The sequence below is a fragment of the Hyperoodon ampullatus genome (genome assembly GCF_949752795.1).
Source record: "Hyperoodon ampullatus genome assembly, chromosome: 6".
NCBI classification, from domain to species: domain Eukaryota; kingdom Metazoa; phylum Chordata; class Mammalia; order Artiodactyla; family Ziphiidae; genus Hyperoodon; species Hyperoodon ampullatus.
Window position 1 is genome coordinate 70,964,758 of NC_136919.1, and position 17,692 is coordinate 70,982,449.

The following is a 17,692-nucleotide window of genomic DNA, read 5'->3' on the forward strand; positions in this document are numbered from 1 at the left end:
ATTAAGTAATGAGAAGTGGTTTATCTTATTCTCATAACTTAATCATGAAATTAATTATATTAGATATATATCATCTTAAGCTTATCCTGACTGCCCTTGTGGTTAATCTTTCCAGATATGCAGGGAGAAATACTGGGCCCAAAGTTTTAGGGGCTTTCTTTATGACAAAGCATATAAAATGAGGTGTGAAAGCGAATATTTAAAACTAGAAAAGAAGGAATCTCGCAAGGAAGGCACTCTGGTGGATATGCTTTGTTAGCTTCACTGTAAACATGCCTCTGGCACATGTGTTCTGCAATTTATATCTGTTTTTTAAAATAATATTTCATAACATTAATATACTTACTTGAATTGAAAATGAAGTAAGACCTTTTCTGTTGGAAATTAAGTGTATTTGTTTATGAGGCCTGGCATTGCCAAACAGATTGTAATGAAGGACACTCTTCATTAAGTGACTCAATCTTTGAGGCAGTGCAAGGGTTTGCCATATTTAAATCACATATTTAAAATGTGATAAAAGATGTTATTTAAAACTACTGTACTGAAACTAACAATATTCTGTTTTATCGTGTTTTTTTTTTTGTTTTTTTGCGATACGCGGGCCTCTCACTGTTGTGGCCTCTCCCGTTGCGGAGCACAGGCTCTGGATGCGCAGGCTCAGCGGCCATGGCTCACGGGCCTAGCCGCTCCGCGGCATGTTGGATCTTCCCGGACCGGGGCACGAACCCGTGTTCTGTGCATCGGCAGGCGGACTCTCAACCACTGCGCCACCAGGGAAGCCCATTCTGTTTTATGAATGTATCAGTTTAAACAAGATGCCTCTAAATGAGAGTAATATCATAATTTGAACTAATTTTAAAAGATTTTTGGTATACTTCCCAGAAACAGAAAATGAATGACTCTAATGTTTGGGTAGTAAATCCACTTTTGAAAATCAAGTGGGTTTAATTCTTCATTTTCAATGAAACTGAAAAAAGAATGGATCTAAAGAAATTGCCAGCTAACAAATTTTACTGGTAGATCACTATATACTGTTTTGCTACGTACGTATCAGAAGGAGTCACAGAAATGAGTGACATTGTTATGACAAAACTCCTTCCTTTCCCATCTACTTATTTAAACAAAAGAGTTTTCTCCATGTTTACAAATACAGAAATAAAATTAGAATTTATGTTGAATCTGGTCCCATTATAGAAGTAAATAATATTTATCTAAGGATATATGGACTAGTTGGAGGGGGAAGAAAAGCTCCATTTATTAAGAAATGTCTCCAATGCAAGAGGGAGGGATATGGGGATATATGTATATATATAGCTGATTCACTTTGTTATAAAGCAGAAACTAACACACCACTCTAAAGCAATTATACTCCAATAAAGATGTTTAAAAAAAATTTTTTTAAAGAAATGTCTCCAATAAAAAATTTTAAAGAATTATCCAAATTAGTAATTCATTTATATTGCTTTGGAAATTGCATCCTGGCAGTAACTTCAATGATAACTTAATCTGGAAGAAAAAGGTGAATACTTTTTTTGTGGTCATAGGAAATTTTAAAATTAATTTAAATTTATATATGTATTTTGGTTACAATGGAGATAGGTAATCAAAAGGTTTTCCAAGTACAAAATATAATACATTATACAAAATTTTGAGATGGGAAGTGGAAATATAATTTTAAGAAGAAAAAGGAATAATGCAAAGTTTCTATCAAGAAGAAAGTCTGTTCCTATACATTTTTAAGTGGGTGACAATGGGTATCAAATTGCTGTGTTGTCTGGATTTCCTTGTATACATCTAAAAGATTGATGTACCGTACTTCAATGTCATTATTTACAATACTTTATAAAATACATTATTTACAACCATCTAAATTTACAAAGGAAAAAATTAGCTATCAATTTAAACATGTGCCAGAAAGAATACAGCTTTTGATAATTCTTTCAATGGGTATATATGCACAACGGGTTTGAAAATCAATGACCTAGATTCCTGCAAAAGTTGCCTAACTAGTCTTCTCTCTGCTGTTAGCCTCTTCTTAATACAATGTACCCTCTATACCTCTAGTTCTCAAAACTTTTGGTCTGAAGTCCCCTATACTCTTAAAAGTTATTGAAGTGCCCCCAAAGCTTTCATTTATGTGGGTTGTATTTACCAATATTTACCGTATTAGATTTCAAAATTAAGGAAATGTAAAAGTATAAACCTAGTAATGTTATCATAAATAACATTTTTATAAAAAAATAACTATTTTCCAAAACAAAAAATTTTGTATTTAGAGTAGTATGTTTTACATTTTTGTAAGTTTCTTTAATGTTGGTTTAATAGAAGACATTTTCTGTGAGTGGTTTTTTAAAAAAATTTTTATACAATTTTTAAAGGTTATACTTCATTTACAGTTATTACAAAATACTGGCTATACTCCCCACGTTGAACAATACATCCTTGTAGCCTATCTCAAAGGGCCCTAACTCCCGGGCTGCAGACCAGTACTGGTCCGCAGCCTATTAGGAACCGGGCCACACAGCAGGAGGTGAGCGGCAGGTGAGCGAGTGAAGCTTCATCTGCCGCTCCCCATTATCCCCCATCACTAGCGTTACTGCCTGAACCATCCCCACCATTGCTCCCATTACCGCCTGAACCATCCACTGCCCTCCCCCCACCGTGGAAGAACTGTCTTCCATGAAATCGGTCCCTGGTGCCAAAAAGGTTGGGGACTGCTGGCCTATCTTATACCCAGTGGTTTGTACCTCCCATTCCTCCATCCCTATATTGCCCCTCCCTACTGGTAACCACTAGTTTGTTCTCTATATCTGTGAGTCTGCTTCTTTTTTTGTTATGTTCACTAGTTTGTTGTATTTTTTAGATTCTACATATAAGTGGTGTCATACAGTATGTCTTTCTCTGACTTATTTCACTCAGCACAATACCCTCTAAATCCATCCATGTTGCTGCAAATGGCAAAATTTCATTATTTTTTAAGGCTGAGTAGTATTCCATTGTATGTGTAAAATGAGAGTGAAAAAGGGGAATAACATCTTAGTATTATTATAAAAATACTTTTGATCTCACAGACTCCCTAAAGGGTGTACCAGAGGTCCCCAAACTTTGAGAACTGCTGTTCTCCACCAAAAGTGGAGCTATCTTCCTAAAATATGAATCTCACCATTATCCCCTGGATAAAGCCTCTAATATCCCACCTGCACACTGTCTAATGAATAATGTCTGAATGCACTAACATGGCACACAGAACTCAGTATTATTCCGTTTGTTCTGTGGTAACACCATTCACTTACAACCCTGCTTATCCTGTTGTTCTAGTCATCCTCCTCATGGAATACCCTTCCTCTTGTCCATCTGGTGAACTATTAATCAATAGTTGAAATGTCATCTTTTAGTTGTGGTTTTCTCTGATTAATTTAAACCCTCAGCAGAATTACTGCACTCTAATGTTTTTGCATCATCTTCTTCATTATTGCACCTACATACTGCATTGCAATGACTGGATTACACATTTGATTTTTCCTAAAGTAAGAGACCTTAAAGGTAAAGGATTATGGATAGTGAACCTGTCAGTTGAATTTCCACGCTGTATCAAACTTTTCCATTTAGTTCAGCCTTCCTTGTAAGGGACAGTTCTCTTTTTTCTGATGCTGATCCTATATTCTTATTCCAATTTCCTTGTATGGTGTTTGGAACACAGTAGGTGCTTCATAAGTAGATGCTTAATAAGTATTTATTAAATTGTATTCACTAAGTATGCCAAAATCACTGGAAATCCATATAACTAATCATTATGGATTGCTAGTTAATTCCATTTAACTTCTCTAATTTCTCATTCTGGAAAAACAGAATGAAATTCATGTATCACTGGGGACATGACCAAAATATGACAGTCAAGTTTAGATAAGTCTTATTTTCTAGTTTCACTTAAACCCTAAAAATAATTAGATAATGCTAATGCTCATAATTATCATCAGGATATTCCTTTAAAATGTTTTTAGTATTATAAAAAACTTCAAACATACACAAATTAGAGAACAATGAACAACCATGTACCTGTCACTTAGCTAAATTCATTGCCCACCTTGTTTTATCTACTACTCCCCACCTGCACACAACAGTATTTATATGAAATGAGTTCTGGATATGACAGTATTTCAACCATATTTCATACCATAACGTTCCCAGTATGCATCTCTAAAACATAAGCAGTCTTCTTTAAAACACATTCACAATGCCATTATAAATCATTCTCCTGTGTAAGGGGTTCAAGATAGCAGCCTAAGAAGACTCTGAGCTCACCTCCTCCCACAGACACATCAAATTTACAGCTACACATGAAGTAATTTTCCTCTGAAAAGTATCTGATAACTAGATGAACAGCACCTCCACAACAAAAGATAAAAGAGACTCATTGAAACAGGCAGGAGAGGCAGAGAGACAGTCCCACCCAGGACCCCATCCCAGGAGCAAATCAGAAGGATCACAAAAATATATAACTTTTTGGAGTAAAAAAAAAAAGAGAGTAAAGGGATTGAGCTCCAAATCACGTACCTCAACCCTTGAGTGCAGCACTGGGGACACAAGCCCCTAAAACATCTGTTTTTGAAAATCAATGGGGATTAAGTCCAGGAGAACCACATAACTGTAGGGAACAAAGAACCCACTCTTAAAGAGCTCACACAGACCCACCTACCCTGAGAAACAGCACAAAAGCAACAGTGTGAAAACACCTACACCATAAGTGAGGGAGACCTACTTACTGATCTTAGAGCAGCTGCTAGAGAGGCAGGAACCTAATGGGACTTTCTCTGGAGACAAAAGCACTGGTAGATGACATCTTTGCAACCTCATTCTAACTTGCTGGTGATATAGCTAGTGGGCACTATTTTTGGTGCCCTTCTTCTAGCCTCCTAGCACCAGTGGGTGTGCTCCTCCCACCCTGAACCACAGCTGAGCCAAAGCGAGCACCCTGAGTGCCCTGCCTACCCAGTGCAGATGTCACACCACAATTGGGCTGGACAAACACACGATACCCCACCCTCCCCACACAGTAGCTGCACCATAACTGGGATGAGCAAGTGCCCCAAACCCAGTCCACACTATGCAACAGCTCACTACAACCAGCAGGTGAGCACCCCAAATCCCACACATCCCGCATCATAGCAGCAGCCCCACCACAGCTTGTAGGTGTGCACAGTCCACATGAAGAACACCCGTTAAGTGCCTGGGTCTGGTGGCCAGGGAGATTGTGCTTCTGGGCCCTATGGATTATCTCCTACACAAGAACAAGACTGGAAGAGGTAGCCGTTTCACCTAATGAATTTAGACAAATACAGAAAGTTATGCAACATGAGAAGGCAGAGGAATATGTTCCAAACCAAAGAAAAAGACAAATGGCCAGAAAAAGACATTAATGAAATGGAGCTAAGCAACTCACTCAACAAAGAGTTCAAAGCAATGGTCATAAAAATGCTCACTGAACTCAGAAGAAGAATGGATAAACACAGCAAGAACTTCAACAAAGAGGTAGAAAATATAAGAAAGTACTAAATAGAAGTTATAGCTAAACTGAAAAATATACTTGAGGGTTTCAACAGAAGATTTGATGAAGCAGAAGAACGAATCAGCAAGCTGGAAGATGAAACAAATAGAAATCACCCAGACACAGTTGCAAAATGAAAAAAGAATTTTAAAAAGTGAATATACCTTAAGGGACTTCTGGAACAACATCAAGCGAACAGCATTCATGTTATAGGGGTCCCAGAGGAAAAGAGAAAGAGAGAAAAGGTCAGAAAAATTTGAAGAAGTAATGGATGAAAACTTCCCTAATCTGGGGAAGGAAGCAGACATTCTGGGTCTAAGAATTTCAGAAAGTTCCAAATAAGATGAACCCAGAGAGAACCATACCAAGACACATTACAATTAAGATGGTAAAAGTTAAGGATAAAGAATCTTAAAAGCAGCAAAAACGAACAAACAAAAAGCCCCCCAAACCCCCAAAACACTACCTATTAAGTACAAGGGAAATCCCCAAATCAGCAGATTTTTCAGCAGAAACTTTATCAGCCAGAAAGAAGTGGATGACCTATTCAAAATGCTGAAAGGAAAAAATTTCCAACCAAGAATTCTCTATCAATTCTACCAGTCAAAATTATCAATCAGAACTGAAGAAGAGATGAAGAGTTTTACAAATAAGCAAAAGCTAAAGGATTTCATCACCACTAAACTGGCCTTACAAGAAATGTTAAAGGGACTTCTCTAGGCTAAAAAAGAAATGGCACTAATTAATAATAAGAAAATATATGAAAGTAAAAATGTCAGTGGAAAACATATAGTAAAGGTAGTGGCTCAGTCACTTATAAAGCAAGTATGAAGACAAAAGTAGTAAAGTTAACTCAAATTACAGTAATTACTTAAGGGAAGCATAAAATAAGAATATGCAAAAGGCATCATCAAAAATATAAAATGTGGCAGGGGGGAGAGTAAAAATGTAAAGCTTTGCTTTACATTTTAAGTTGTTATCAACTTAGAAGACACTGCTATATACATACAATGTTATATGTGAACACCACAGTAACCACAAAGAAAAATCTTACAGTACACACAGAAAAGAAAATGAGAATGGAATCTAAACATAATACTAAAAAAATCCAGCAAACCACATGGGATTTTTGCATCTATGTTCATCCAGGTATTGGCCTGCAAAAAATCCAGCAAACCAAAGGGAAGACAGAAAGAAGAAAGGAACAGAGAGGAACTATAAAAACAGCCAGAAAACAATAAACAAAATGGCAATAAGTACATACATATCAATTACTTTAAATGTAAATGGACTAAATTAGCCAATATAAAGACATATAGTGGCTGAATAGATAAAAACAAAAAACAAGACCCATCTATATGCTGCCTAGTAGAGATTTATTTCAGAAGTAAAGACACACACAGACTGGATGTGAGGAAAAAGTAATGAAAAGAAAGCTGGTGTAGCTATACTCACAGCAGATAAAACAGACTTTAAAACAAAGACTGTAATAAAAGACAAAGAAAGGCACTATACAATGATAAAGGGGTCAATCCAGCAAGAAGATAAGACATTTATAAATATATATGCACACTACGTAGGAGCACCAAAATATATAGAGCAAATATTATTGGCCCTAAAGGGAAAAATTAAAAGCAATATAATAATAGTAGGGGAATTTTAACACCCCACTTACAGCAATGGATAGATCATTCACAAAAAAATCAATCAAAAAGGAAACATTTGGCCTTAAATGACACATTAGATAAGAAGGAGTTCACAGATATGTTCAGAATACTCTATCCAGAAGCAGCAGAATACACATTTTTCTAAGGTGCACATGGAACATTCTCCAGGATAGATCATGTGTTAGCCCACAATATGTCCCAGTAATTCAAGAAGACTGAAATCATATCAAGCATGTTTTCCAACCATAATGGTATGAAACTAGGAATCACAATAAGAAAATTGGAAAACCACAAAAACATGAAGATTAAACAACATGTGACTAAACAACTAATGGGTCAATGAAGAAATCAAAGGAGAAAAAAGAAAAAAAGCCTAGGGACAAATAAAAACAAAAATAAAGCACACCAAAATCTATGGAATGCAGCAAAAGTGGTTCTAGGAAGGAAGTTCATAGCAATACAGGCCTACCTCAAGAAACAAATAAAGTCTCAAATAAACAACCTGAATTTGCACCTAAAGGAACTAGAAAAAGACCAAAGCCCAAAGGTAGTAGAAGGAAGGAAATGATAAGATGAGGGCAGAAATAGAGACTAAAAAGACAATAGAATAGAACAGATCAATAAAACCAAGAGCTGGTTCTCTGAGAAGATAAACAAATCAAGAAGCCTTTAGCTAGACTAACCAAGAAAAAAAAGGAGAGGGCTCAAATAAATAAAATTAGAAACGAAAGAGGACAAGTCACAACTGATACCACAGAAATACAAAGGATAATAAGAGGATACTATAAACAATTATATGCCAACAAAGTGGACAACCTAGAAAGAACAGACAAGTTCCTAGAAACATATAATCTACCAGGACTGAATCGTGAAGAAACAGAAATAGAAAGCCTGAATAGTCCTGAATAGTAAGGAGACTGAGTCAGTAATCAAAAAACTCCCAACAAACACCAAGTCCAGGAAACAGACAGCTTCACTGATGAATTCTTCCAAACATTCAAGTAAGATTCAATACTTTTCCTTTTTAATTCTTCCAAAAAACTGAAGAGGAGGGAACACATCTAAACATGTTATGAGGCCAACATTACCCTAATACCAAAACCAGACAAGGACACTGCAAAAAAAAAAATTACAGGCCAATACCTGGATGAACATAGATGCAAAAATCCTCAACAAAATATTAGCAAACTGAATTCAACAATACATCAAAAGGATCATATCCCATGATTAAGTGGGATTTATTCCAGGGCTGTAAGGATGGTTCAACATCTGCATGAACAAAATGAAGGATAAATACCATACGACTGTCTCAACAGATGCAGAAAAAGCAACTGATAAAATTCTAACACCCATTTATGATAAAAACTCTCAACAAAGTGGGTATAGAGGGAACCTACCTCAACATAATAAAGGCCATATATGACAAACCTACAGTTAACATCATACTCAACAATGAAAACCTGAAAGCCTTTCCTCTAAGATCAGGAACAAGACAGGGATGCCCACTCTCACCACTTTTATTCAACACAGTATTGGAAATTCTAGTCACAGCAATTAAGCAAGGAAAAGAAAGAAAAGGCATCCAAATTGGAAAGGAGGAAGTAAAACTCACTATTTGCAGATGACATTATACTATATGGAGAAAATCCTAAAAACTCCATGAAAAACAAAAAACAAAAAACTGTTAGAACTAATAAATGCAGTAAAGTCACAGGATACCAAAAAAAAAATCAATATACACAAGCCAGTGACATTTCTATACACTAATAGCAAACAAACAGAAAGAGAAATTAAAGCGATCCCATTTACCACTGTATCAAAAAGAATAAAACATCTAGGAATAAATTCAACCAAGGAGGTGAATGACCTGTACAGTGAAAACTGTTTAAGACACTGATAAAAGAAATCAAAGAAGGCACAATTAAATGGGAAGACAGTCCATGCTCATGGATTGGAAGACTTAATATTGTTAAAATGTCCATACTACCCAAAGCAATCTACAGACTTAATGCAATTCTTATCAAAATTCCAATGACATATTTCACAGAACTAGAATAAATTCTAAAATTTGTATGAAACCGCAAAAGATCCCTTGAGAAAGGGAACAACCTTGAGAAAGAAGAACAAAGCTGGAGGTAGCATGATCCCTGATTTCAAGATATGCTACAAAGCCATAGTGATCAAAACATGTTAGTACTGGCATAAAAACAGACACCCAGATCAACCAAACAGAATTGAGAGCCCAGAAATAAAACCATATATATATGGACAATTAAATTATAATAAAGGAGCAAAGAACATACAATGGAGAAAGGACAGTCTCTTCAATAAATGGTGTTGGGAAAACTGGACAGACACGTGCAAAAGAATGAAATTAGACCACTATTTTACACCACATACAAAAATTAACTCAAAATAGATTAAAGACTTGAATGTATGACCTAAAACCATAAAATTCCCAGAGGAAAACATAGGAAATAACTTCATTGATTATTACTATAAATATATAAATGACAAAATTTTTTTTTTTTTTTTTTTTGCGGTACGCGGGCCTCTCACTGTTGTGGCCTCTCCCACTGCGGAGCACAGGGTACGGATGCGCAGGCTCAGCGGCCATGGCTCACGGGCCCAGCCACTCCGCGGCACGCGGGATCTTCCTGGACCAGGGCACGAACCCGCGTCCCCTGCATCGGCAGACGGACTCTCAACCACTGCACCACCAGGGAAGCCCAATGACAAACTATTAATAGTAAAAATAAAGTTTGAAGTTTGTGCTTCAAAACTTCATTTTACTGTACTAAAATATACTCACCAGAATATGGGACTTTCACCAGGTTCTTTCACTTTGTAGTATTCTTTGCCTTGTGGCAACACTTTGGTTAAGCCAAAATCTCCTATTTTTACTCTGTTTTCATTCTCCACCAATATATTCCTTGTTGCTAGATCCCTGTGGATATACCTTTTTGTACCAAGATACTCCATACCCTATGAATAAAATAACATTTTTCTTTCAGCTAGCTTTATAAACATAAACAATTTAAATAGTCTTGTATCATTCTACTCCCTTAATTATCTAAGAAAAACCTTAGAGGATTTCTTAATAATTACTTCAACATATTCTCTTCATCTACAACAAACAGCCAGGATATTAGGTACCTTGCATATCTGAGATGTGTACTGAAGAAGTTTTTTATGATCTATCTGTTCTTTATGTTTTTGGAGATAGTCTCGTAAACTTCCATATGGTAAATATTCCATAATTAATCTTAGATTACGCCGGCCTATTAACACACAAATGAGAACATAATGTTTTACTCTGCTATACTTTACTGATGAACTATTAGAAAACAACTGTATAAAAATGACTTAAAGATATATAAAATCTGAGTCTAAGGGACTTCCCTTGTGGTGCACTGGATAAGATTCCACACTCCCAATGCAGGGGGCCTGGGTTTGATCCCTGGTCAGGGAACTAGATCCCATATGCATGCTGCAACTAAGAGTTAGCATGCCACAACTAAGGAGCCCTGGAGCCGCAACTAACACCCAGTGCAACCTAAAAAAATAAAAATAAATAATAATAATAGTAATAAAGTGTGGCTGGAGGTTTTTTTTTTTTTTTTTGGCTGCGTTGGGTCTTCATTGCTGCATGGGGGTTTTCTCTATAGGCGTGCAGGCTTCAGTAGTTGTGGCGTGTGGGCTCAGTAGTTGTGGCTCACGGACTCTAGAGCGCAGGCTCAGTAGTTGTGGTGAACGGGTTTAGGCGCTCCGCAGCATGTGGGATCATCCTGGACCAGGTATCGAACCCACGTCCCCTGCACTGGCAGGTGGATTCTCAACCACTGTGCCATCAGGGAAGTCCTGGAGTTATTATTTAAAAAAAAATCTGAGTCTAAGATGACAAAACCTGATTATAAAATTAAAGGTGATGTAGTAGTTAAGAGCAATGACTTTTTTTTTTTTTTTTTTTTTTTTTTGCGGTACGCGGGCCTCTCACTGTTGTGGCCTCTCCTGTTGCGGAACACAGGCTCCAGACATGCAGGCTCAGCGGCCATGGCTCACGGGCCCAGCTGCTCCGCAGCATGTGGGATCCTCCCGGACCAGGGAACGAACCCGTGTCCCCTGCATTGGCAGGCGGACTCTCAACCACTGTGCCACCAGGGAAGCCCAAGAACAATGACTTTTTGAATCAAAAAGATTTGAATAGAAGTTTTTAAAATAGTTATGTTTTAATCTTCTGTAACCCATTATGCAAACCAAAATAAGCTGATGAGAAAACTTCCTTTCTCCTCATCTATACTGAATAAAAAGCATCTAATTTAAAAAGATAATATTTTCACAGAAAATTTCTTTCTTTAAAAATGACATTCCCTTGGTAAGTTTAAGCAAGAATGGTAACCACTATCCTCAGTGAAGAGAATATCAATCAAGTAGTCAAGGACTTCCTGTAGTTACAGCCCACCAACACCAAGTACAATCTCCAGTCATACAGAATGCTTCTTTCTCTGGGCACTGGAATATTTTAAGTCCAGATCTGGAGGCATTATAAGTTTCTACAATATTACCCAGGGTGTCAAAGACATACCCTGAGTTCAAAAAAGTATCAATGGGCAACATACCAGCACTGTAGCACACTCCCTTGTACTTTACAATGTTGTCATGTTGCAAGGATTTAAGGATTTCAATTTCCCTTTCAAAGTCTCTGAGGTGCTCTTCAGTACTGTGCTGGAGCTTCTTCACAGCCACCACCTCTCCAGTGTTGTCTTGTAGAGGGTCATACCGGCACATCTCCACACTCCCAAAATTACCCTAAACAATACATCACATTAAGATAGAAATCTCAAGTTTTCTAGAAAAAGTACTAATAAATTCTGATTATACAGGCAATTTTCAGCAGCTAGAAGATGTATCTCGAAACTCACATTAAACAACTTTCAGAACAAGAAAAGGAGATAATATTTCAATAGGTGAGTGGTAAACTTAAATATTTAATTTCTTCAAAAGGAATTACAGGCTGAAATATAAAACCTTCAAAAAAGCATTTAAACAAATCATTAACATTAATTTTTAAGATAAGCCAAGGGACATGCCAGGGAATTCCTAAATTTCTATCACTAACTTCCAGGAAGAACTTTTTTTCTTCACAATATAGCCTTTGATGTCACTGTCAGTGAGCTATATGGAATAAGGGTATGTTACAGACTGAATGTCCATGCCCATTTCCCCAAATTCATATGATAAAGCCCTAACCCTGACTGTGAGTGTATTTGGAGATAAGGCCTGTGAAGAGGTGATAAAGATTAAATAAGGGTGAGTCCTTCATCCAATAGGCTGGTGCCTTTATAAGAAGAGGAAGAGACACCAGTTCTCTCTGCCATATAAGGACACAGTGAGAAGGTGGTCACGTGCAAGCCAAGAAAAGAGCCCTCACCAGAAACTGAACCCTACCGGAACCTTGATCTTAGACTTTTCAGCCTCTAGAATTATGAGGAATAAATGTCTGCTGTTTAAGCCAAGGTCAGCCTGTGTGGTTGGCAGCTTCTGTGATTATCTCCCAATGTTCTCTACATTCTGACATTCAAGCTCTTTTAAAATCCCCTCCCCTTGAGTGCAGGCTGGATTTATTAACTCATTTTTAATGAAAAGAATATGGCAGGAGTGATAAGATGCCACTCCTGAGATTAGGATATAAAAAGACAACGGCTTCGATCTTGGGTATTTGCTCTCAGCTCCTGTGTTGTGAGGCAGCCTGTGGAGAGGCCTGTGTAAGTGAGCTTGGAAGCAGATATTCTGAGGCCTTGTCAATAGCCATGTGGTAAGCTTGGAAGTAAGCTTTCCCCTAGTCAAGCCTTCAGAGGAGACTGCAAGACCTGGCTGACACCTTGATTACAGTCTAGTGAGAGACCTTGAGCTATAACCACCCAGATTCCTGACTCGCCTAACCTGTGTTATAATAAACGCTTTTTTGTTTTCAGCTGTTACGTTTTAGGGTAATCTGTTACACAGCAATAGATAACTAATACACCCAAATACATACTTTTTTTTTGTCATTGCTACATACTTTGAAACATTCCCAAGACTATTTTACAAACCAGGAATAACAGCAAAGTATTAATATAACTAAGCCAATACATAATATAACACCCAATATTTAGCTCTGGTAAAGCTGCATCAGAACATTTAGTTTAGATTCAATACCTAAGTGAGGCCTTCATAATACATCCAAGCCAAAATCCAGTTCATAAAGCTACATGGTACAGAACCCTATACTAGCAAGCTTAGAGGAAGAAAGAGGGCTTTACCACTATGATTGGACCTGCTAAGAACTAAGGTTTTCTTGGTCTTACTTAAAATATGTAGGCTATGCATGACTGTGTGACCTTTCAGCAGGGACAGACTGTCTGATAGTAAACATGGTCCAGTCAACATCTAGACTCTGAACAAGCAGATTAATTATTTCTCTCTGAGATGACTGAAAAAAGACATGGGTGGAAAGGCTTAATTAATTGTTCCTTTCTGTATCTCATAACCAAAGCGCCCTCTACCAAGAAAGAGTCTCATGGTCAAATTAATTGGGGAAAATACTGCCTAATTTATCCATCTCTCTTGAAAATGTTCAATGCACAGTACATGTTAAAGGTTCTGAGAAGTTCTTCAGTAAAGACAGCTGTTTATTTAACACAGCATTTCTTCAACATCTGACAACTAAACCTTTTTTCTACAAACACTTTTTTTAACTTTTTATTTTATATTGGAGTATAGTTGATTAACAATGTTTGTTAGTTTCAGGTGTAGAGTAAAGTGATTCAGTTATACATATACATTTATCTGTTCTTTTTCAAATTATTTTCCCATTTAGGTTGTTACATAATATTGAGCAGAGTTCCCTGTGGTATAGAGTAGATCCTTGTTGGTTATACAAAGAGTCTTTAAAATTTTGTGGAAAGTGAACTTTAGAGAATCTCTTAAGCCTTTTTTTCCCTAAATAAAATGTTTTACGATTATATTTCAACTATTTAAAAATCTTCTGACATCTTACCTTGCCAAGTTGCTGTAGAAATTTCAAGTGTCTCTCTTCAAATTGTGTAGGGTCTCGGTCTTCAAAAGCACCAGAAAACCCTAGGGCACCTATTCTCATATTAGGTAACATGTCATTTTCTGTTAATAGTTCGTAATCTGGAGAAATAAAGAATATTTCTACCATAACCTGGCAAATCTATTCTCTAGGTTAAAATAATACATATTCAAGCTGACCAAAATAATCAGAATGAGTTAGAAATACTAAATACAAATCGATACAGGGCAACTCTAATAGTTTTGATTATGTTAATGGAAGCCTTGAATTATAACCCATAATCTAACATGTTTTCAGTAAAGATTTTTACAAAGGATAAATGAATACTTTCCAAAATAGGTAGTTTTAATAGTTATAAAGTAAGATTATATGCCGATTTTTGTGGTGAGAACAGCAAATAGTATTGAACAGGAAATACTTATAGGTCAGACACATGTATATTTAGCTATGTATTTTAAAGGAGAAGAGGACAAACAAAAACAAATCTACTTCATGTTTACAAAATTAATCAATTACAGAATATATGAGAACTAGTTAAAAAACACAAAGAATTGTTCTTAAAAAGTCAAATAAGTCAAATAAACTTCTATAGTTTACTACTCATTAACTGGCAAACTGAGGTTATTAAAAGGGAAAAAGCCTTTTTTAAAAATGGAAATACTTCACAGTCAATGAGACCAGAAAATGTATAAAGTAGGAAAAGTCAAATGAACATAAGAAATTAAGAGGGTTGAAAAGATATCAGGGAACTGTCCAGAGGGGATTACAAAATTAGTAAGGATTTATTAAATATAACAAAGATAGAAAGATAGCTGGAGACTCATTAGGATTGCTCCATCAATACATACCTGGGGTAAACAAACTATTAAGATCTCGTATGATGGCTCTGAAAGAAGGTCTAAAATCTGGTTCGTAATCCATACAATTATTAATAAGATTTGCTAATTCTGTCCACTTTGGTGCAGGAAGCTGGTGCCTATTTTCATAAAACTGTAGTTTCTATAATTAAAGAACCACATATTGATAATAAATTATAAATGCCGTATCAACCTTTTTTACATACAATGGGCTAAAGAATATCAAATCATGTGCAAAAAATATCAGGGATCACAAGGTAATGCCAACTTCACCATTTACATGAACTTACTCTTTGAGAATCCAAAGCACTCAGGGGCTTATCTCCTCCACTGCAGATTTCCCACAAAGTGGTACCAAAACTCCATTTGTCTGTTGCCAGATTTAGATGTTTAGGATTTTCAATGCATTCAGGTGGTACCCATGGTATTCTCTCCTGCAGAACTTTCAAATGATAGGAACAAAGTATGGTTAAAGAGTTCCCACAATTAAACAATTCTTATATATGTTAATAATTAATAATTTTTGCTGTATAATTAAGAGATTTAAAGAGTACAGAGTCCTTTCTCCTTCATCATATGAACATATATTCTCTTTCTTCACATCCCATTCCAAAAGGTAAAGTCCCCCTGAGTATAAGATCTAACTAAGATCCTATAACATTTTCTGCCCTACAGTCTCTGTCTTCACTTCATATAAAGGCACCAACTTTAAGTACTATTGGCTGAAATAGGAAACCATGCATCAGTGTACAAAAGTTGATAAATTTGGATTCTAAGTTTAGAAATTCAATTAGAGAAATTAGCTAATGTAATGAAATACAATTACAACACTATTTGGATAAAAAAAATGCCTCTCAACTATCTGACTGAAATTTTTACTTTAATTAATTGTGTTAAGGAGAAGGTTATCAACACAAAAGTTTTAAGAAGTCATAATTAGCTGAATAATTAAACTAAATAGAAAATTCAAACTAGATAATATATCTTCTCAAATTTTTATTTAACGACTAAAGGGAAGAAAAATTAGAAAAATTTACTTGTGGCTCAAAGAATGATATTTTAAAATTTCACAATAAAACTGGATAAAATCCGATATTCCATATATAATTAGGGATTAACACTGTTTTAAAAAAATCACCTTACAGTACATAGAAACATGCTTATAAGAAAGGAGGAACAGAGACTAGGATGTAACTATAACTTAATTTAGATTGCTAAAAATGGTAACTAAATTTTATTATTAATCAAGAACATGTCAATAAAATAGAATTTGAGAAAAATTAACAGCCTGATCTTTATGCCTCTTTCCAAGCAAAGCTTAATAAAGTTAAATTCGATCCCTGTAGAACTTACTGTCCTTTGGCAAAACTGTAATACTAATGCCAGGATCACTAAGTTTGATGAAAGGAGGATTTCCTGTCTTCCTGTCTTCTTCTCTGATAAGAAGAATATTTTTGGTGCACACATTCCCATGAATAAGGGTTTTTTCTTCCTATTAAAGTTAAATGCATATACATTCAAATATTAATCCACAAATAATTTGAGCACTTAATATGTCCAAGACCCCAAAATGGATTTAAAAAGTAAAAATAAGAAAACAGTATTAATAAACATTAATTGGAGGCACACTTTGAGAAAATAAAAGGAAATTTTATGGCATCACTGTGCTTCGTGTTTTACATTTTAAGTGAAACAATGCTCTATACCCACGAAGAAACAAATACTTTCTTAAAAAATTAATTAATTATTTATTTTTGGCTGCGTTGGGTCTTCGTTGCTGCGCGCAGGCTTTTCTCTAGTTGCGGTGAGCGGGGGCTACTCTTCATTGCAGTGAGTGGGCTTCTCATTGCGGTGGCTTCTCTTGTTGCAGAGCACAGGCTCTAGGCGCACAGGCTTCAGTAGTTGTGGCATGTGGGCTCAGTAGTTGTGGCTCGCGGGCTCTAGAGCGCAGGCTCAGTAGTTGTGTGGCACGGGCTTAGTTGCTCCGCGGGGCATATGGGATCTTCCTGGACCAGGGATTGAACCCATGTTCCCTGCATTGGCAGGTGGGTTCTCAACCACTGTGCCACCAGGGAAGTCCACGAATACTTTTTAAAACTACTTAATGCCAGTTCACTTTATTAAGCTGAGATTTTAAATAGTATATATTTGTAGGTGGTAGTTAACAGCAAGAAATACTGTTTCTGTTCAGTAGGTGCATTCTTAAGGATCTGATCACTAGCTGGCCCTCTGGTATTCTGCTTCTCTGGCAAAACTGCTTTCTCAATGGACATAATGTCCAATTACCCACAAATACCATAACAAGGTATTTTCTGCAGGGATTTTTTGCTATTCATAGTTAGCACAACATTTTTTTGGTAATTTTTCGTTAAATTCTCTGAAGCCAAGATACACAAACTACAGACTGTCCATCAGCAGTTCTAAGAGATTGATGGGATGACAAAACTATTTCTTTCAAAACTGATTTCAGGGCTTCCCTGGTGGCGCAGTGGTTGAGAGTCCGCCTGCCAATTCAGGGGACGCGGGTTCGTGCCCCGGTCCGGGAGGA

General features: G+C 36.4%; 1 protein-coding gene across 1 annotated transcript in view; it reads right to left on the minus strand.

Annotated features, from left to right (window-relative positions):
* Positions 1–17,692, minus strand: part of JAK2 (Janus kinase 2) — a 138,647-nt gene that overhangs the window by 5,321 nt on the left and 115,634 nt on the right. Inside the window, exons 15-21 of the mRNA XM_079706852.1 lie at positions 16,498–16,636; positions 15,435–15,586; positions 15,136–15,286; positions 14,252–14,388; positions 11,832–12,021; positions 10,369–10,493; positions 10,025–10,197 (exon numbers count right to left, since the gene is read on the minus strand). Of these exons, the coding sequence (XP_079562978.1) occupies positions 10,025–10,197; positions 10,369–10,493; positions 11,832–12,021; positions 14,252–14,388; positions 15,136–15,286; positions 15,435–15,586; positions 16,498–16,636 (1,067 nt within the window). The remainder of the gene's footprint in view (positions 1–10,024; positions 10,198–10,368; positions 10,494–11,831; positions 12,022–14,251; positions 14,389–15,135; positions 15,287–15,434; positions 15,587–16,497; positions 16,637–17,692) is intronic.